Raw genomic sequence first — 23,315 nt, 5'->3', positions numbered from 1 at the left:
CACATATTGCTACATTAGTTTCCTGTTGAACATCTATAAGAGTAAAACCTAACCACAAAGTTCACAGTTCTTGAAGAATAATCGGGTATGTATGGGGCAGATACTGTCACTGCTTTTACACCTAGCCTAATTGTTTAACACTTATTTCACAGTTAATTTGAAGCATTGTTGTTGTACTAACCAGTACAGGTTAGTCGTCTGAAACTCAGCCGTCGTCTGACCGTCTCATGACCAAAACTCAGGCCTTTACTTTTCATCACAATAATAGGTGCTGAAACTACACCTTATTTAAACTTAAATTTAACTCATTAACTTAACTGAATACATCGAAAAATTCTGATTTTTTAACAGTTTCTTTTACTGAAAGGGTTAGCCTGAATTATTTGTTTAAATGATGAAATTAACATACATCATTATGTAAACAATGCATTTGACAAAACTATTAATTACTTTGAAATTAATTAAAGTCTGGCTTTGCAAACATGTTTTTGAATATAGCCAAATAAACACTTTAATAATATCATTAGTTGTTCCTCCAAATGTTTATAATTAGTACAGTATTTACATTTGTTTATACATCAACAATAAAACTTTAGTTATGAACCAATTACTGATTTCACACTATAACAAAAGATACTAACTAGGAATAGTCATAATAAATTAGAAAATCAATTACATACATAAAACTAAGCACCAAATTAGATCTGGTGTTGTATTCTTTAAAACTGAGGGCCAACCTTTCACTTTTATGAAAATGCTGATTATACTCACGTACACTAATGGTAATTAATTAAATGTGAATAAACGAATTTAAGGAGGCAGATGGAAACATATGAGGGGAATTAAAATTATCCAAGCTTGCTTCATCACATCACCCACTCATTGGATTGACCAGATAGATATAGATAGATATTGCAAATAGCTAACTGGACAATTCAATGACCACAAGTGGTGCCAGAAACTGGGTTTAAAATCTACACACAAAAAAGTATCATATAAGAAATATTGCCAAAAACTACAGTACATATATTTTTTCAAATTTATACTTATGTGAACTGGCCATATGAAAATCCCCATACAAAATAATTAAATACAGATCACAAAATATCTACAAGTTACACTCTTAACAAAATTTATGTACCTTCATCATAAGTGATGTCCTTTTCAGCCTAAACAAGGATTACCTTTTAAAACACATATAATCTGATACAAGTCCTGTCTTGCTTAACAAGAATTTAATCCCCATGGGTAGCGAAGGAGTTAAATTACCCTGCAAATTGCAGTTCATGTTAAGACAAAAAATTTCACTTGCTCAATGTTTAGTATCTTTTCCAATCACTTTCACACTTATAATTAGCTTTAACAAACTTTCTCGCCAAGCTGTCCATGCCTTCAACAGGTCCAAGTAGCAGTTGGTAAGGAAATGCACTGCAATCAGCTCCCTTGGAGGTGGTTCTCCTCTGCCACAGTACATGAAAAATCAAACAAAATACCCTACTTTAGTACACTTACTTTTACATCTAGCTAAGTCTAAGAAAATCGTTTAACACTAAAAATGATAGTCATTACTCCATAAATATCTATACTACATATTTTTCATAACATTACAATAATTAGCACTAAAATTGACTATAGTTAGAAAGGTGGTGGCCAGAAAAAAATTTAAATCAAGTGCACATTACACTACAAAACATTACTCTTAAGTCATAACTTTCTGAAACTTGTTAAACTTGAAAGATTTTTATTTCTTTCCCATTTGACAAATAGCTAACATTCAAGATGTGCAGTAGCATAGATTTACTAACCATTACTTAATGACAAAAGAATAGAGTCACCATCACATAGCTTAATTACTATTAAAATTAAGGTGATGGAAGTTGTACCAAATCATTGCCCTATTTCTCCACTCTGAGTACTACTCTCATTGAAACAGTAAATTAAATCCTCACAACATCACAAAATGTCACCAAATAGTTGACCTGTCAGAACATTCACATCAGTCTAGTACCACAGTTCCAGTTAATCACCAAAATTACTTTCCTTCATTCCACTATCTACATCTACATTTATACTCCACAAGCCTCACAGAGGGCACTTTACATGCCACTCTCATTACCTCCCTTTCCTTTTCCAGTTATGTATGGTTCGCAGGAAGAATGACTGCTGGAAAGCCTCTGTGCATGCTCGAATCTCTCTAATTTTACATTCGTGATCTCCTCGGGAGGTATGTAGGGGGAAGAAATATATTCGATACCTCATCCAGAAATGCACCCTCTCGAAACCTGGACAGCAAGCTACACCGCGATGCAGAGCGCCTCTCTTGCAGAGTCTACCACTTGAGTTTGCTAAACATCTCCATAACAGTATCACGCTTACCAAATAACCCTGTGATGAAACACGCCACTCTTCTTTGGGTCTTCCCTATCTCCTTTGTTAACCCGACCTGGTACGGATCCCACACTGATGAGCAATACTCAAGTATAGGTCAAACGCGTGTTTTTTAAGCCACCTCCTTTGTTGATGGACTACATTTTCTAAGGACTCTCTCAATGAATCTTAACCTGGTACCCGCCTTACCAACAATTAATTTTATATGATCATTCCGTACACATACTCCCAGATGTTATAGAAGTAACTGCTACCAGTGTTTGTTCTGCTATCATATAATCATACAATAAAGAATCCTACGTATTCGCAATACATTACATTTGTCTATTTTAAGGGTCAGTTCCACTCCCTTCACCAAGTGCCTATCCGCTGCAGATCTTCCTGCATTTCGCTACAGGTTTTCTAATGCTGCAACTTCTCTGTATACTACAGCATTATCCGCGAAAAGCCACATGGAACTTCCAACACTACCTACTAGGTCATTTATATATATTGTGAAAAGTAATGGTCCCTTAACACTCCCCTGTGCCACGCCAGAGGTTACTTTAACGTCTGTAGATGTCTCTCCATTGAGAACAACGTGCTGTGTTCTGTTTGCTAAAAACTCTTCAATTCAGCCACACAGCTGGTCTGATATTCCATAGGCTCTTGCATTGTTTATTAGGTGACAGTGCGGAACTGTATCAAATTCCTTCCGGAAGTCGAGGAAAATGGCATCTACTTGGGAGCCTGTATCTAATATTTTCTGGGTCTCATGAACAAATAAAGCGAGTTGGGTCTCACACAATCGCTGTTTTCAGAATCCATGTTGATTCCTACAGAGTAGATTCTGGGTTTGCAGAAATGACACGATATGAAAGTAAAATACATGTTCTAAAATTCTACAACAGATTGATGTCAGAGATATAGACTACCTGTGCTCTTTTCCAATCATTTGGAACCTTCGGTTCCTCTAGAGACTTGTGGTACATGGCTGTTAGAAGGGGGCAAGTTCTTTTGCATACTCTGTGCAGAATCGAATTGGTATCCTATCAGGTCCAGTGGACTTTCCTCTGTTAAGTGATTTCAGTTGCTTTTCTATTCCTAGGACACTTATTTCAATGTCAGCCATTTATTTTTGTTTGTGTGAGGATTTAGAGAAGGAACTGCAGTGCCGTCTTCCTCTGTGAAACAGCTTTGGAAAAAGGTGTTTAGTATTTCAGCTTTATGTGTGTCATCCTCTGTTTCAATGCCATTATCATCCCAGAGTGTCTGAATATGCTGTTTAAATACACTTACTGATTAAACGTAAGACTAAAATGTCCTAGGACTTTCTGTCAAGTCAGTACCTAGAATTTTACTTTCGAATTCACTGAACGCTTTATGCATAGCCGTCCTTATGGTATCTTTGACATTATTTAGCTTCTGTTTGTCTGAGAGGTTCTGGCTGTGTTTAAATTTGCAGTGAAGCTCTCTTTGCTTTCGCCGTAGTTTCCTAACATTGTTGTTGATCCACAGTGGGTTTTTCCTGTCCCTCACAGTTTTATTTGGCACGTACCTGTCTAAAACGATTTTTTATGATTGCCTTGAACTTTTTCCACAAACACTCAATGTTGTCAGTGTCGGAACAGAAATTTTTGTTTTGATCTGTTAGGTAGTCTGAACTCTGCTTCCTATTACTCTTGCTAGACTGATAAACCTTCCTCCCTTTTTTTTATATTCCTATTTACTTCCATATTCAGGGATGCTGCAATGGCCTTATGATCACTGATTCCCTGTTCTGCTCTTACAGAGTTGAAAAGTTTGGGTCTGTTTGTTATCAGTAGGTCCAAGATGTTATTTCCACGAGTCAGTTCTCTGTTTAATTGTTCGAGGTAATTTTTGGATAGTGCACTCAGTACAATGTCACTCGATGCTCTGTCCCTACCACCCGTCCTAAACAGCTGAGTGTCCCAGTCGATATCTGGTAAACTGAAATCTCCACCTAAGACTATAACATGCTAAGGAAATTTATGTGAAATGTATTCCAGATTTTCTCTCAGTTGTTTTGCCACTAATGCTGCTGAGTCGGGAGGTCAGTTAAAGAAGCCAATTATTAACCTAGCTCGGTTGTTGAGTATAACCTCCACCCATAATAATTCCCAGGAACTATCCACTTCTATTTCACTACAGGATAAACTAGTACTGACAGCGACAAACACGCCACCACCGGTTGCATGTAATCTATCCTTTACCATGCACCTTCTGTTACTTTGTAAAAATTTCCACAGAATTTATCTCTGGCTGAAGCCAGCTTTCCGTACCTATAAAGATTTCAGCTTCGGTGCTTTCTGTAAGTGCTTAAAGCTCCAGTACTTTACCAACGCAGCTTCGACAGTTTACAATTACAATACCACATGTCCTGACTTTGCCCTGTACCCTTTGGGGCTGTTGCCCTTTCTGTACTTTCCCCATGCCATCTAACCTAAAAAACAGCCTAGTCCACACCACACAACCCCTGCTACCCGTGTAGCCGCCTGCTGTATGTAGTTGACTCCAGCAGAACCCGAAACCCCACCATCCTATGGCACAAGTCGAGGAATCTGCAGCCCACACGGTCGCAGAACCATCTCAACCTCTGATTCAGACCCTCCACTAGGCTCTGTACCAAAGGTCTGCAGCCAGTCCTGTCGACAATGCTGCAGGTGGTGAGCTCTGCATTCATCCTGCTAGCAAGACTGGCAGTCTTCACCAAATCAGATAGCTGCCAGAAGCCAGAGAGGATTTCCACCAATCCATAGCGACACACGTCATTGGTGCCAACATGAGTGACCACCTGCAAATGGGTGCACAATGTACCCTTCATGGCATCTGGAAGGACTCTGTCCCCCCCCTGGTATGCACGCGGGGAGTTGCCATTAGTTTTCATCCCCTCAATTGCAGTCATATCCCTAAGCGGCCCCATAACACGTCTGACATTGTAGCTCCCAACTACCAGTAAGCCCACCCTCTGTGACTGCCTGGATCTTGCAAACTAAGGGGCACCCTCTGGAACAGGACAAGCAGTTGTGGTTGGCCAAAGATCAGTATCAGCTGGAGACAGAGCCTGAAACAGGTTCATCAGACAAACTGGAGAGGCCTTCCGTTCAGCCCTCCAGAATGTCTTTCGCCCCCTGCCACACCTCGAGATGAACTCCCGCTCTATCATAGGTGAAGGGTCAGCCTCAGTGTGGGCAGTATCGTGGGCAGTATCGTGGGCAGCCCCAGTCGTAGTCTGATTGGGGGATGCGTGGGACGAGCTGGCCATCCCAGAGAAACCCCCGTCTGGACCCCCACAACGATACCCATTGGCAACAGCCCCCAAGCTGTGTGACTGAAGCCGACACTGCCTGAAGCTGGGAGTGAAGGGATGCCAACTCAGCCTGCATACGAACACAGCAGTCGCAGTCCCTATCCATGCTAAATACTCACAACAACAATCCGACACAAAATTTAAATGATTACTAAAATACAAGACTACCTAGTAAATGCAGTAATGCTGCTACTTGCGCACTGCTGACACACTGCTCGGTGGCAGAAGTCTGACTGTATGTCAGTAACACCCAATGACTATTCGAAAAAAATAAACAAATGACAGACAACTATGCAACTTTACATGACACAGATATTAAAAAGCAAATCTGCCCCTGCTAAATACGAAACTACACAATCATGGTTGCCGGATTTAACTAAACAAGTGCGCTAAGAACACTCAAACAAATTTTCAACTTGACTACTACACTTATATGAACGCTAAATAAGCCACTTGCTGCTACTTGCGCACTGCTGACACACTGCTCGGTGGCAGAAGGCTAACCACTTTAAGCTCATAATTCCTCAGAACATAAATAGAAGTTTTCAGGTAACATATGGATCTGATGATGTAGCATTATATGACTTGTACCTCACTAAAATATTGCTCTTTATGTTAAGCTCTCATTTCCAGCTGCAGTGTAATGAACTGCACTATATACAGGGTGTCCCACTCAAACCTCCCTGATTTCAAAGACCCAGAAAAAACACAGTAGATATGACAATGAAAAATGCACCACATTGTAGAGCATCTCAAAGAATTTATTTATTTATCATCAATACACCTCTACATGTGAAACATTTGTAGCATGAAGAATATCGAGTCTATATTCAGTTTCTTGCCAATTTCTTTGTAACATTTCCTCTGTTATTGTTGCAATCTCATTAGTGATATGATGTCACAATGTAGGAATATCGTCAACTTTGGGCACGTACATGCGGTCCTTCACGAATCCCCACATGAAGAAATCAAGCGGCGTAATGTCTGGTGAACGTGGTGGCCAGGCAATGGGTCCTCCGCGTCCAATTCAATGACTGGGAAATTTCCTATCCAGGAACTTGAAAACAGCCATTGACCAATGCAGTAGAGCTCCATCTTGTTAAAAATGATGTTGGATTGCAAGTCTCGTAGCTGAAGGTACACAAACTGCTCCAACATGTTCAGATACACTGACCCATTCACTGTTTATTCCACAAAGAAGAACGGTCCAACTATCCTGTTGTGCATTAGCCCGCACCAGACATTTAGTTTAGGGCTATCACGAATATGTTCAATGACAACATACAGATTTTCCGAACGCCAAATCTGAACATTATGCATATTAACCCTTCCTGATAGATGAAAGGTGCCTCATCTGAGAATACACATCTTTTCAAGAAGCTGGCATCCATATCATTACACTGCAGCATATCTGCAGCAAATTGTTATTGGCATGGTATGTCGTTCAGTATCAGATGTTGCAGAATTTGCACTTTGTAAGCACACATATGAAGACACTGGTGAAATACATGATGCAATGTTGATCAAGATACATCAAGTTTTCTAGATGCTTCATGAATTGACTTACGTGGACTTCTGAGAAACGTTTGTCTGATGTCCTCCACTATCTCTTCTCAAACTCCGTGACATGTACTTCCAGAATGTGTAAGAACATTTTGTTGGCAGAAACTTCTTATACCATTCCTTAATTGTTTTTACATCAAGTGGATCGCATTCATAAACACAATGATAATTTCTTTGCACAGTTATTGGCGATTTTGTTTCTGCAAGCTACAGTACTGCTTGCGCGCGCTGCTGTGGAGTCGCCGTTTTCATTTCATGCAACCATGCTGCACTCTGGTGGTGATACTTGGCACTTCTGATGTGGGAATATAAATTCTTTGAGATGCTCTACAATGTGGCGCATTATTCATTGTCGTATCTACTGTAGTTTTTCTCTCCTGGGTCCTTGAAATCTTGGAAGTTTGAGTGGGACACCCTGTACACAGCACCCAATGTTGCCTAGTTCACAATTATATCATCAATACAGTACACCACATGTGTTTGCATGCTGTTATCTTTTGCATTAATAATGCCTGTCAGGTCCATTATTTTACTTACCTTTCTTACCATGTTAGCTAGTGGTGTGCATTCTCAAAAAATATCCCTAATGCAGAGGCAGGCTTCCTAACCATTAAGACCCTAACATTAGTCATTATTTTATTATTTCATTATTGCTTCATTAACTACTACATAAACAACTGGTCTGCTTATCTAATGCAAAACTGACTCTACTGAAAAACACTCCACAGTAACAGATCTTTATTCTAAGGCAAACTTAACTCTCCTTGCCGTCCAGCCAAAGTTATTACTTAACTGTATTCCATCAAATTGCTTAATATTCTAGCCTGAAGGGCAATGTACATACAAATCTTGCTTACTCTTTCCACATGCATTACTCCAGGCATCTATGTCTAAAGTTGTAATTTCCTGATGTTAAACAAGGCTGTACCATGACACTTCTATGGGTAGATTGTTATCTCCATATACCAATTGCACCAAACACAAACACTTGTATTATACGACAATTAATATTAAGATCTAGTATTCAAGATGATTTTTACTGCATGTTGCCTCTGCTGCTGCACCCAATTATACTAACTTCACACGAGCTGATTACTTCAGATGTTAATTATCCTCCACATATGCTTTCATTTTCAGCATTTTCAGTTTACGTTACCTCATTGTTTGGATATGATTTTCTATACTAAACTATCCAACTGTACAAAATCACATGAAAGTCGAAGACAGAATGCTTGTGATTCACTTATAAAATACAGATAGGATAGGATAAAAGTTTGACTGCCTTAGGAAACATGAAAAATGAGACAGACAGCTGGGGTAAGCATTATCACCACATAATGAATCCAACACAGAATATTGAACTCCCTACTTTCCAATTGCACAATAAATTAATCCAAAATATTACATCACTGCTGAGATTTTGAATCACCAACTAATTGCCCTCCAACAGCTGTCCTGTCAATTCCACATTTAACAGTACCTCTTGTTTCACACTCTTTAATGACTTACCAGAAGCACCAATAGTTGTTATTCCAGAAACATGCATTCCCTCTGTGTACTTAATAGATTCAGAAAATGCCTGTGACATGCCATTCAAATGACTACCACTGACCAGTAAAAACTTAACATGTATACCTTGTACACTTGCTGTTATTACAGGGTGACCCAATTCCTTTTCACTTACCATGTGATGATCTCCATGCAACAAATCCTCATTAATCTTTTCCCCAGAAAAACTATCATCCTGCTTACCAGTTTGATTATCAGACACAGTCAAATGACAGATAGCATGGTCCTCTACCCCATTACCACTCTCAAACTCTATCTCTTCATTAGGCCTAACACTATCCTTTTTTATTCTTTCTTTATGTACCATAAGGCCATCATTATCAATTATAAATTCAAATACCTCATTCTCATCACTACTGGATTTGTTATTGCTATCATCATTACAACTGCAGTCAGAATCAGAACAACTGTCACTTATGCTATGTTTTAGATTTTGTACCACTTCAACCTTTTTCTGTACTTTAGCGAATTTTGAATCTACAATTTCATTTATTTTTACCGGTTTTTCCTCTACCGTTACTGCACACTTGATTTCTACCTCAATTTCTGAATCATTTTTAATGTGATCTATTTGGTTCTCAAGTTTAACTCTACTTTCAGCACAACATTTCTTGAAAACCTCCACCTTCCTACTACTGTCATCACAAAGTTTCTCTTCTACACACTTACTACTCAATATTAATTTCTCATTCGTATCAGGTACTACTTTCTTCATACCTCTTTCCATCCTATCCATACTACTTGCCAGCCTATTGGTAATACTCAAAATTTGCCTTTACATTGCTTCCACTTCTCCGTATGTCATAAACTTTTTCCCTTGTTGACTTTCACTACTAGATTCTTCCTCCTTAACATTAATGACCTCATCCACTTCAGTACTGTTTTCATCCATTTCACTCTTTCCAATAGGACTTTCGTCCCCATCCTTCAAAGTTACATTCATGTTTGCTTATAATCATCACCATCTACAGAACCAGTTGCACTTAGGTCCTCCTGTTCATTTAACAATAGCTTCGTTCTCAGTCCCATTGTCTTGTTCGTTAAATTTGCTCATTATGTATCACTTAATACAAAACATCTTTTTCTATGAAACTACCTTATTCTGATTCAACTCTTCGTTTGCTGCTCTGCTGCTGCTGTTGTGGTTGTCCTCTTGGTCCATCTTCTTCATGGCTGCAGCTAGCTGTGATTTCTCGGCGAGGTGTCTTGTTTACCTCAGTCAGCTGTGTCCATCTGTGTGCTGATTGGCTGCTCCTGTACTCTATGGTGGCTTCCATAGAACCCGCTTTCTGATTAGCTGCTTCACCTTCCTCATTATGAAACCCCAGCACTGATTTGCGATTCCACTGCTGCACTATAAACCATTCTTGATTTCACTTTTCAGAGTTCGTGAGTCCTTATTTATTGTGGTTACGTACAACACTCCTAACCCGGGGCACAATATGTAGTGATTGCATTTCTTTGTTTGTTGTCCTCGGTGTCAATGTACTGGCTGAAATATGGGGTTGTAATTTAGACACTGACTACTGTAAATAATGTAGCCAACTGATGCACAGTTGCGTTTCACTGTCTTTTACTTTCACTTTTCACAACACCTGACATACACATTTATACAGCCAGTGCACTATTGTTTAACTTTCCGTGAGCCTCATTAATAGTTTGCAGGTGAACCTCCACATACTGCTACATTAGTTTCCTGTTGAACATCTATGAGCAGTAAAACCTAACCACAAAGTTCACAGTTTTTGAAGAATAATCAGGTATGTATGGAGCAGACACTGTCACTGCTTTTACATCCAGCCTAATTGTTTAACACTTATTCCACAGTTAATTTGAAGCACTGTTGTTGTTCTAACCTACACAGGTTACTCGTCTGAAACTCGGTCGTGGACTGACTGTCTCATGACCAAAAACCAGGCCCTTATATATCATCACAATAATAGGGGCTGAAACTACACATTGTTTAAAGTTAAATTTACAGAAATTACAATTAAAACTTAACTCTCTAAATTAACTGAATACATCAAAAAATTCCATCTATTTAACAGTTTCTTCTACTACAGTGGAAACTCGATTAACCGTCATCTTTGGGACCATGCTTGTGACGGTTGAGCGAATAGACGGATAACAGAAACACTGCATTCCTCCAAAACATAACCTCAATCAATTATTTTATGTATAGACACATATCACTCTCACAGTAATATAATAATATTTCAGAGTGGAAACAAATTAAACACGATTGTACTAGCAAATAAAACTATTTATTACATGATAAAAACATCCATACAGTAGCTACAAAAGTTGCAAAATACGTAATGTACAGAACTGTACTGTACCGTAAAATTACAGGTGAAATAGTTTATCTAGCGTGGAAATAGTCAGTCAATTTCTTCTGCCTTTTTGATGTTCGAGCTTTCACCGTGGAATTATTTCATATTTTTTGGAGCAGTAGTGCCTGCATTGCATTAGCCTCTTTTTGACTTTCAGTATATTCTATACACTTGGACAGCATTGTTTCGACCTCTGAATGGCTAATAGTTTGTTTTTCTTCATGGTTTGAACACTCGTCTTCATCAGCCCCTTCTTCTTCCTCTTCTTTGCAGGCAACAATTTCATCATCACTCAAAATTTGAAAACCCCCGTCCACTTTGTCACACTCTAACCACTTTGATACTTCTTCTGACGTCAAATTTGTGCTGATTTGTAGATTATTGCACAAACTGACCATCTCGTCAACTGTCACACACTCAGGTTCAACAGATTCTCCACCTCTAGGTTGAGGCCAAAGTTTATTCCAGCCGTTCTTGAGATTTGACGCTGACAAATCACTCCATGCACTGGCAATATTGAAAATGGCATCTTTAATACTGTAAGACCTCCAAAACTGTTTTACAGATGTTGATTCACCAGATGAGAGCAAACTTTCAATAAAAAATTTTCTATAACAACGTTCATGTTTTTGATGATTCCCTGATCCATGGGCTGTATAAGTGAAGTTGTGTTTGTTGGAAGGAAGAGACATGTTATGTTGCCATCATCATTTTTCATTTCACAAGTAGTTTGCGTTGAGGCATTGTCTAATAGAAATAGCGCTTTCTGTGGTAACTTTTTTTCAGTCAAATGTGCTCTAACTTGAGGTGCAAATTGTTTGTGAAACCAGTCAGAAAAAATTGATTGATCCATCCACGCACTCTTCTGGGCGTAATACTGTGCAGGGAGTGCATTCAAATTCAAATTCTTGAATGCACGAGGTTTTCTTGATTTCCCATTCACAAGTAGGGGTAGCTTATGATTGCCGGTCGCAGTTGCGCAAACCATGGCAGTGATGCGATCTTTTTGTACCTTGAAACCTGGAGCAGCTTTTTCAGAGAGTGATGCTAATGTCTTTTGTGATAACTTCTTCCAAAGAAGCCCAGTTTCATCACAATTGTAAACTTGTTCCCTAACAAGATTCAATTTAGCTATTTTTTTCTTTAAATTGTTCCCAGAAGTCAGCAATTACAGAGCTATCCGCGCTGAGTTTTTCTCCACTGATATCAAGTTGGCGAATGCCATGACGAAATTTAAACTTGTCGAGCCATCTGGTTGTTCGTTTCTTCAGCCTTGGCCATTATTATAGGCCCTGAAAGTGGAATCCCCTGACTTCTTGCTTGTATAAATCATCGGTACATTGCAGTGTCCAATCCATCATATTTTGCAGGTTTCATTGTCTTTCTTGTTCGAACATCTACGTCCATGCTCTGCATTGTTGACACATGTTGTTCTATTTTATCAGCATCACTTTTTATATCATTAACTGTTATTCTTCCAATACCATAAATCAGCGCTACACTAGTCGCAGTTTCGCCCTTTCTTAAGCGTTTTATAATTTCAAGTTTTTTATTACTGTAAGTCCTAAAACAACACGTTTACATTTTTCATACATTTTATCAAGTCACTGTATCACACACACCTGCACTAAATACGGTAGTGTAAAATTTAAGTCAATAAAGCTTATTAAAGTAGAAAACACATAACGTGGCACAGCCCGCTAGATACACTGCGACAATTACAGTCTTCTCGTCACAACTGGAAACCGATCCAGTGGTGATTGTTGACTCACAAGTGAGACAAAGATAAGAAAAGGGGGAGATGTGTTATAACGTCAACTGAAGGTCATATTTTATGTACCATTCTACGGCGGGCGGGTACATTCACTTCCCACTAAAATAGAGTAAATAAACAAAGCAAACGCGTCACAGCACCTTAGAGCATTCTGTTATTACAGTATTATTATGCTGTTACAGCAGTGACGGTTAACAGAAACTGATGGTTTAAAGAGTGACAGTTAATCGAGATTTTACTGTACAAAGTTTAGGCCGAATTATTTGCTTAAATGATGAAATTAACATACATTGTTATTTAAACAATACATTTGACAAAACTGTTAATTACTTTGGAACTAAATAAAGTCTGGCTTTGCTAACATGTTTTCTGATAGAGCCAAACAAATACTTTAAGAATACTATTAGTTGTTCCTCCAAATGTTTATAACTAACACATTCGTTTATATGTCAACAATGGAATTTAAGTTATGAACCAATTACTGATTTCATATTATAACAAAAGATACTAACTACAAAAAATAAAAATAAATTACAAAATCAATTACATAAATAAAACTAAGCACCAAATTAGATCTGGTGTTATATTCTTTAAAACTGAGGGCCAACCTTTCTCTTTTATGAAAATGCAGATTACAATCACGTACACTAATGGTAATTTGTTAAAAATGAAACAACTAATTTAAGGAGGCAGTTGCAAAACAAGAGAGGAATTAAAATTATTCCAGCATCACAATGTCAATGGGTAATTGTCTGCACTGACTACCTCATCTGCTATGCTATCACCAAAGCAGTGCTGCCTGCCAGAGTTGTGGAAGTTGTAAAGTTTCTTGCAGAAAACTTCATTTTGAAGCTTGAAGTAGCCTAAGTGATTATCTCTGGCTGTAGGTAAGTTTTCCAGTCGAGACTAGTGTCAGAGGTAATTTCAAACTGTGACATCACCAACAGGATGAGAAATACACTCCTGGAAATGGAAAAAAGAACACATTGACACCGGTGTGTCAGACCCACCATACTTGCTCCGGACACTGCGAGAGGGCTGTACAAGCAATGATCACACGCACGGCATAGCGGACACACCAGGAACCGCGGTGTTGGCCGTCGAATGGCGCTAGCTGCGCAGCATTTGTAAACCGCCGCCGTCAGTGTCAGCCAGTTTGCCGTGGCATACGGAGCTCCATCGCAGTCTTTAACACTGGTAGCATGCCGCGACAGCGTGGACGTGAACCGTATGTGCAGTTGACGGACTTTGAGCGAGGGCATATAGTGGGCATGCGGGAGGCCGGGTGGACGTACCGCCGAATTGCTCGACACGTGGGGTGTGAGGTCTCCACAGTACATCGATGTTGTCGCCAGTGGTCGGCGGAAGGTGCATGTGCCCGTCGACCTGCGACCGGACCGCAGCAACGCACGAATGCACGCCAAGACCGTATGATCCTACGCAGTGCCATAGGGGACCGCACCGCCACTTCCCAGCAAATTAGGGACACTGTTGCTCCTGGGGTATCGGCGAGGACCATTCGCAACCGTCTCCATGAAGCTGGGCTACGGTCCCGCACACCGTTAGGCCGTCTTCCGCTCACGCCCCAACATCGTGCAGCCCGCCTCCAGTGGTGTCGCGACAGGCGTGAATGGAGGGACGAATGGAGACGTGTCATCTTCAGCGATGTGAGTCGCTTCTGCCTTGGTGCCAATGATGGTCGTATGCGTGTTTGGCGCCGTGCAGGTGAGCGCCACAATCAGGACTGCATACGACCGAGGCACACAGGCCCAACACCCAGCATCATGGTGTGGGGAGCAATCTCCTACACTGGCCGTACACCTCTGGTGATCGTCAAGGGGACACTGAATAGTGCACGGTACATCCAAACCGTCATCGAACTCATTGTTCTACCATTCCTAGACCGGCAAGGGAACTTGCTGTTCCAACAGGACAATGCACGTCCGCATGTATCCCGTGCCACCCAACGTGCTCTAGAAGGTGTAAGTCAACTACCCTGGCCAGCAAGATCTCCGGATCTGTCCCCCATTGAGCATGTTTGGGACTGGATGAAGCGTCGTCTGACGCGGTCTGCACGTCCAGCACGAAAGCTGGTCCAACTGAGGCGCCAGGTGGAAATGGCATGGCAAGCCGTTCCACAGGACTACATCCAGCATCTCTACGATCGTCTCCATGGGAGAATAGCAGCCTGCATTGCTGCGAAAGGTGGATATACACTGTACTAGTGCCGACATTGTGCATGCTCTGTTGCCTGTGTCTATGTGCCTGTGGTTCTGTCAGTGTGATCATGTGATGTATCTGACCCCAGGAATGTGTCAATAAAGTTTCCCCTTCCTGGGACAATGAATTCACGGTGTTCTTATTTCAATTTCCAGGAGTGTACTTACCATCCACAGAGTAACAGCATCAAAGAACACTTAAATTAAGTCATTGGCAGATATGCTCTCAATGTACAGAGGTGCTGAACAGTGAGATTTGGCTACAGTACTATCGGTTGTGACATCAACATACACCACACCAAAGCCTCACACTACAGGCTTCACACATTCTTCCTGCTCACCGTCATGAGGCCAGCTGGCTCACATATGGATCTTAAATGTCAAGAAGAAGTATTGAGATCACAGTAACACCAAGCCCCATCCAGTGAGATGCAGCCTGGCAGACTTGGTATGGATTTTTACACCTGTACAGAAAGTGTGACTATAAGAACAGTTACAAAAGTACTACTGTGGACTGTATATTATCATTTGTCACTTGCCGAACATCACAAATGATGTTTGGATAATGAGCATTCATCACGGACACAGAAACATAGAGACATCATACATGTCCTCCGTATAAAGTTCTACTGCAGTCCAGAGGAACAGATCGACGATGGGAGGTTCAAGAAAACTGAAGAAACACTCGACAGTCATGACGCAGTGAGAGGGACTACCTTTAATACTCATCATGGTGAAGATGACGTAACATCATGACCCGACTGTGAGGATCACCAATGCTGCTATTCAGAGGACCTGGTCAAGATCTACATCTGGGTCACTGTAGTCAGCTCCAAGGAGAACTTCTATAACAGTGGGTCACTGTTTGTCCAGTAGGGGCTGTAATGCTGAGAGTTGTGGTTTACACAGTGTGTGGTGCATTGGTGGCTGACTTGTGGTGAGTTGCCAATTCAGATCTGACCACCAACAGTTATTTGTTATTTATTTATTTGTCATTCCTGGAAGGTTATTGGAATAGCTTATGTTTGGAATATTTGTATAGCATGGAATAATTGATGTTTGTATAAATACCAGCACTGTAGAATATTGCATGTTTCTGCACATAGCTGCATTCTCCATCCAGATCAGTTCTGTCTACCTAAATGTTGGTGTTCATAATAAATATGCCTTCAGTGCTAAATTATGCATTTCAGCAACAACTCTGCTTTTGGATATGGACTTCCATGTTGTTACAATGTGACATTGTAATATGATCTGACTATGGTTTAAGAATTTCTAAGCAACATTGTAACTTAACTCTGAAGCCTCATAACATGTCATGTTCTATTCCTGCTACTAATGAATTCTGTTTATTTGGCAAATAAAGTTCACAAAATGGCATCAATTAATTTTATATCTTATGTTCGTTGATACATCATGTTCACTTTATGATGAATGGCTTTGAAAATTACAGGTGACTCAGTACTTGGTACAAATCAGAAAGCAGCATAAACTAACTCAATTTAACAAAGTTCACTGCTGGTAGGACAAAATATTATTCTAAATGAGTCTGACATTGTAACTATACACTTTAACAATCCAAATATAATCACATAACATTTCTCTAAATAAAATGCTTCCAGAATGAGATTTTCATTCTGCAGTGGAGTGTGCGCTGATATGAAACTTCCTGGCAGATTAAAGCTGTGTGCAGGACCGAGACTCGAACTTGGGTCCTTTGCCTTGCCACGCCCCGTCCTCACAGCTTTACTTCTGCCATTACCTCATCTCCTACCTTCCAAACTTTACAGAAGCTCTCCTGCGAACCTTGCAGAACTAGCACTCCTGAAAGAAAGGATATTGCAAAGACATGGCTTAGCCACAGCCTGGGGGATGTTTCTAGAATGAGATTTTCACTCTGCAGTTGAGTGTGCACTGATATGAAACTTCCTGGCAGATTAAAACTGTGTGCTGGACTGAGACTCGAACTCGGGACCTTTGCCTTTCGCGGGCAAGCACTCTACCAACTGAGCTACCCACGCGCGACTCACACCCCATCCTCACAGCTTTACTTCTGCCAGTACTTGGTCTCCTACCTTCCAAACATTACAGAAGCTCTCCTGCAAACCTTGCAGAACTAGCACTCCTGAAAGAAAGGAAAGCCTCTGTAAAGTTTGGACGGTAGGAGACAAGGTACTGGCAGAAGTAAAGCTGTGAGGACGGGGCGTGAGTCGTGCTTGGGTAGCTCAGTTGGTAGAGTGCTTGCCCGCAAAAGGCAAAGATTCAAGTTTCAGTCTCGGTCCAGCATACAGTTTTAATCTGCCAGGAAGTTTCAAAATGCTTCCAGGTTAATTAACTATACTATTGTCACTGTATTGAGTTTTCTGTGTGTGAACAAACATGCTTTTTTCTGAGGCTGAACATGTGCTCATGTTCTCATGAAAGTTATTTCAAATCACAAGCTTTCTTAAAATGTCATGAAGACTTTAGGGCAACTTTTCCTTAAACAAGCGTGCCTACCAGTCAATGATTTCATGCACAGCGGTTCATTTCAGAAAAACTGGTAATGTAAATGTATGGGAAAGTTCCAACCAAGTTTCTGTGATAATTGATACCTCACTGGAAAGTATCTGCACATACTTGTTACATTCACCACAAATGTCAAAACAAAAGCTGTATTGGCAAATTGGAATGTCTTACAGGAGTGTTCGCATGGCTACAAAGAAGCTGAAACTCATTCACATTCCGCATGAGCTTCAAGAACCTGATAGAGGAAAAAGACTACATTACTATCAATGGTGTTTGCATTTTGTTTGCAAAAGTGTTCTGTTGTTGGATTATGTTTTCTACTCCAATGAGGTATGGTTCATCTAAGTGGCTATGCACACAGCCAGAACAACAGATATTGGAGTTTAGAATTCTTAGATTTTCCATGTGATCCCATCACATTCAAAGGTTGGATTTTGCTCCACAGTTCCGCACAAGAATATTATAGGTTCACTTTTTTTTTCTTGGAAATGATAAAGGTTGAACATTACCATGACATCATCCCACAATTCTTAGCTTGTCAGAGGCTGATGATTAACACTGCTGGCTGCAGCAAGGTAGTGGAATAGCATATGAGAAGCAGTACCATGATATTGTAGTGTGAGTTCTTTCGAGGGTGACTTGTGGTAACACAGATCCCCAGATCTGTCTCACTCAACTTTTTTTCTTTGAGGACATCTGAAGGACAACATCTACAAGAACAGTCTTCACACAGTCAACCAACCACAGCACAACACTGCAGGTAAAATATCCTGCATAAGTGTAGTAACCATCCGAAAAATAGCAGCTAACAGGAAGAACTATGTTGAGGTATGTGTTGCAGCAAATAAAGAACATTTCCAGCATCTATTATGAGAAAAGACATATTGTAAGAGTATGCATTATATGTACATTACTAAAGATTTGAAATTTTTAATTTAACTTCTGGCTCAGACTGTACACGTTATGGCAACTGTAACCATATGGAAGTGGTGGGTACATCATGTAATTAGAAGTGTGAGGCAGTAACAGTGCTGTTGCATTTAGTTTGATTAAGTGAAGATCTTTAAAATTAGTTGATTCAAGACTTTTCAATGAAACAAAATCCTTGCAGCCAGATCTGCCTTGGGGCTTCTGCAGCAAAGCCCAATGATCTTCATGACCACTAATTCAACCAGATGAGTATCAGAGTATTTTAGTAACGTTGTTTTTCTATTTCAAAACTCAATTTATCATTCTGCTAGGACGAAAATGTTAAACTGATACTGCAAATAATTAACACTTGTGAACTTAAGTTTTGATTTAATTTTCATCTATTTTGTGAGTAGGAGCATTACACTATTATTACATGTGATGTATTCAAGGACATTTATTTCTCTTTTTATTATTTTGTGGAACATTTTGTCAAAAAATTGGATCTGTAGATTTCAGAATGGTTTGTACTTTTGTGAATGAGTGTATCTGTTGTAATTGGTTTTCTTTATATCGAACTGTGTTTTCCTTCATCATTATAGAATGTACCATCTAATAAATTTACCTTTTTATTACTTTCCTTTTAAAGCTTAATTTGTACCCTAGGTTTTGATTAATATACTTCAACTCTGGCCTTATAGGAACCTCTTGTTTATGCATTTTAGATTGTGCACTTAATTGTGGATATTGTAGGTCCACTACTATCAGCTGCATAGGGTGCCAGATTTCAGGTGGAAATCCAAAACACTGTGTTAACAGTTGATATGAAACTTTTTTCTGTGCTTTACTAACTAAAATATGTCAATACAAAAGTACCTTGACAACCTAAATGTGAGAAGAGACAATATTGTGGTGCTGTTTGTTCCTCATTTCAGATATTTCACTCACTTCGATAATTATATCTTGTCCTTCTGCTCTGTTTTTCATAATTAAATATCACAAACACTACTCATGAAATTTCTGGCTCATTATTATGGTATAAACTAACCATCTACCCTGCTTTGTAATCTTGAGTTGATTTTTGGAAGCAGGAGCTTAGTACTAAATAATGAAGGGAAGGGATGGCTAGGGTTGGAGGGGGAAGGAGTTGATAGTTTGCTCTCATTGGCAAAATATATAGAATCAGTTATAAGTAAACTGAATTCTTGTTAAATAACTTTGAGTTATGAAAGCATTTTGTGTGAATGTGTGGAATATTATTCCACTGATACAAGTATATCTGCAACTACCAATTCAGTTCTGGATTTATTTGATTTTCCATCGAATGATTAATCAACGCTAGTAACAATATTGTTGATCACATTACACATGAAACTGGCTTTTATTAGTTGCCATAAATAACATGAAACACAAAATGCCCTGGCATGTAAGTAGATGAATTTCAGGTTCCTTGAGAATACGTCACTTTTGTGTTCATACAGTAACAATAAGCAATAATCAAGCTTACCTATAAAATTATATTACATCTATTAATTCAATTGATTTTTAATTCAAAATTTGACTAAATATTTACAGAAATTACAGGAATGAAAATAACAAGGAAAAAATAAAATTGTGTTTACTTTACCATGAGGGAAAATGTGGAACTTCATTTTCGTGTAATTGTTTCTGTGATTCTGGTGCAGAATTTTCCTTAATAAATTCATACTGACTCTCTGATGTATTACTGCACAACTGTGGTATAAAAAAGGGAAGACAATTACTTTCTTCTTATACAAAGAAATTGTTAACATGTATACATGGATTTTTTAAGTTATCTATAACCATTTCAACATTCAACAGTCACATGTTACACAGTTTGTTTTATCCTGACTGTCTCAAGTTTAGGTTATTAAAATCTTTCAAAACATTTCAATAAAGCTATTAATTCTTTTCAATTAACTTTAACAAAGAATCTTTTGGACCATAAATATTAATACCATATGCACTAAAGACACTTGAATACTTAAAAACTCAAAATTTATAATATGAAGATATCACAAAACACCATATATATGCGCAAAACCGATATAAAAATGACGGTGAAACATCGACTCATGCACTGAAATTCAGTCAGCCACTGGACAATTACCATGACATATTTAGAAATTATGTTTTATTTGTTATTTTTTAGTAATCCAAGGAACATTTTACAATGATATAGGAATTGTCCGACCTCCCCCCCCCCCCCCCACCCCCCCACCCCCACCCCTCCCCATCATGAGCCATGGACATTGCCGATGGTGGGGAGGCTTGTGTGCCTAAGTGATACAGATAGCCGTACCGTACGTGCAACCACAACGGAGGGGTATCTCTTGAGAGGCCAGACAAATGTGTGGTTCCTGAAGAGGGGAAGCAGCCTTTTCAGTAGTTGCAAAGGCAACAGTCTGGATGATTGACTGATCTGGCCTTGTAACAGTAACCAAAACGGCCTTGCTGTGCTGATACTGCGAACGGCCATCATTTTTCCCAAGATCATGCCACTTTACTATATGGTTAAATGATGATGGCGTCCTCTTGGGTAAAATATTCCAGAGGTAAAATAGTCCCCCATTCGGATCTCCGGGCGGGGACTACTCAAGAGGATGTCATTATCAGGAGAAAGAAAACTGTCGTTCTATGGATCGGAGCGTGGAATGTCAGATCCCCCAGGTGGGTTAGAAAATTTAAAAAGGGAAATGAATAGTTTAAAGTTAGATATATCAGGAAATAGTGAAGTTCGGTGGCAGGAGGAACAAGACTTTTGGTCAGGTTATAAATACAAAATCAAATATGGGTAATGCAGGAGTAGGTTTAATAATGAATAAACACATAGGAGTGTGGGTAACCTACTACAAACAGCATAGTGGACGCATTATTGTGGCCAAGATAGACATGAAGCCCACGACTACTACAGTAGTACAAGTTTATATGCCAACTAGCTCTGCAGATGATGAAGAAATTGATGAAATGTATAATGAGATAAAAGACATTATTCAGATAGTGAAGGAAGACAAAAATTTAATAGTCATGGGTGACTAGAATTCGATAGTAGGAAAAGGGAGAGAAGGAAACGTAGTAAGTGAATATGGATTGGAGGTAAGAAATGAAAGAGGAAGCCGCCAAATACAATTTTACACAGAGCATAACTTAATCATAGCTAACACTTGGTTCAAGAATCATGAAAGAAGGTTGTATACATGAAAGAACCCTGGAGATACTAGAACGTATCAGATAGATTATATAATGGTAAGACAGAGATTTAGGAACCAGGTTTTAAATTGTAAGACATTTCCTGGGGCAGATGTGGACTCGGACCACAATCTATTGGTTAACCTGTAGATTAAAACAGAAGAAACTGCAAAAATGTGGGAAATTAAGGAGATGGGACCTGGATAAACTGAAAGAACCAGAGGTTGTACAGAGTTTCAGGGAGAGCAGAAGGGAACAATTGACAGGAATTAGGGAAAGAAATACAGTAGAAGAAGAATGAGTAGCTTTGAAGGATGAAGCAGTAAAGGCAGCAGAGGATCAAGAAGGTAAAGACGAGGTCTAGTAGAAATCCTTGGGTAACATAACATATATTGAATTTAATTGATGAAAGGAGAAAATATAAAAATGCAGTAAATGAAGCAGGCAAAAAAGAATACAAACGTCTCAAAAATGAGATCGACAGGAAATGCAAAATGGCTAAGCAAGGATGGCTAGAGGACAAATGTAAGGATGCAGAGGCTTATCTCACGATGGGGTAAGATAGATACTGCCTACAGGAAAATTAAAGAGTCCTTTGGAGATAAGAAAACTACTTGTATGATCATCAAGAGCTCAGATGGAAACCCAGTTCTAAGCAAAGAAGGGAAAGCAGAAAGGTGGAAGGAGTATATAGAGGGTCTATACAATGGCGATGTACTTGAGGACAATATTATGGAAATGGAAGAGGATGTAGATGAAGATGAAATGGGAGATATGATACTGCGTGAAGAGTTTGACAGAGCACTGAAAGACCTGAGTCGAAACAAGGCTCCGGGAGTAGACAACATTCCATTAGAACTACTAACAGCCTTGGGAGAGCTAGTCCTTACAAAACTCTACCATCTGGTGAGCAAGATGTATGTGACAGGTGAAATACCCTCTGACTTAAAGAAGAATATAATAATTCCAATCCCAAAGAAAGCAGGTGTTGACAGATGTGAAAATTATTGAAGTATCAGTTGCAAAATACTAACGCAAATTCTATACAGACGAATGGAAAAACTGGTAGAAGCTGACCTTGGGGAAGATTAGTTTGGATTCCATAAAAATACTGGAACACCTGAGGCAATACTGACCCTATGACTTATCTCAGAAGATAGTTTAAGGAAAGGCAAACCTACATTTCTAGCATTTGTAGACTTAGAGAAAGCTTTTGACAATTTTGACTGGAATACTCTCTTTCAAATTCTGAAGGTGGCAGGGGTAAAATACAGGGACAAAAAGGCTATTTACAATGTATACAGAAACCAGATAACAGTTATAAGGGTCGAGGGACATGAAAGGAAAGCAGTGGTTGGGAAGGGAGTGTGACAGGGCTGTAGCCTATCCCCGATGCTATTCAATCTGTATATTTAGTAAGCAGTAAAGGAAACAAAAGAAAAATTTGGAATATGTATTAAAAATCCATGGAGAAGAAATAAAAACTTTGAGGTTCGCCGATGACATTGTAGTTGTCAGAGACAGCAAAGGAC

At 39.4% G+C, this 23,315-nt stretch overlaps 1 protein-coding gene across 2 annotated transcripts in view; it reads right to left on the bottom strand.

Moving 5' to 3' along the window:
- The window catches only part of LOC126268168 (uncharacterized), a 256,697-nt gene that overhangs the window by 129,425 nt on the left and 103,957 nt on the right, over window positions 1-23,315 (bottom strand). For both annotated transcript variants that reach the window (XM_049973759.1, XM_049973760.1), the window contains exon 3: window positions 20,201-20,307. In XM_049973759.1, the coding sequence (XP_049829716.1) occupies window positions 20,201-20,307 (107 nt within the window). The remainder of the gene's footprint in view (window positions 1-20,200; window positions 20,308-23,315) is intronic.

Source organism: Schistocerca gregaria, chromosome 4 (genome assembly GCF_023897955.1).
Source record: "Schistocerca gregaria isolate iqSchGreg1 chromosome 4, iqSchGreg1.2, whole genome shotgun sequence".
NCBI lineage: Eukaryota > Metazoa > Arthropoda > Insecta > Orthoptera > Acrididae > Schistocerca > Schistocerca gregaria.
Note: the sequence above shows the minus strand (reverse complement) of the source record. Positions and strands in the feature narration are given on the sequence as shown.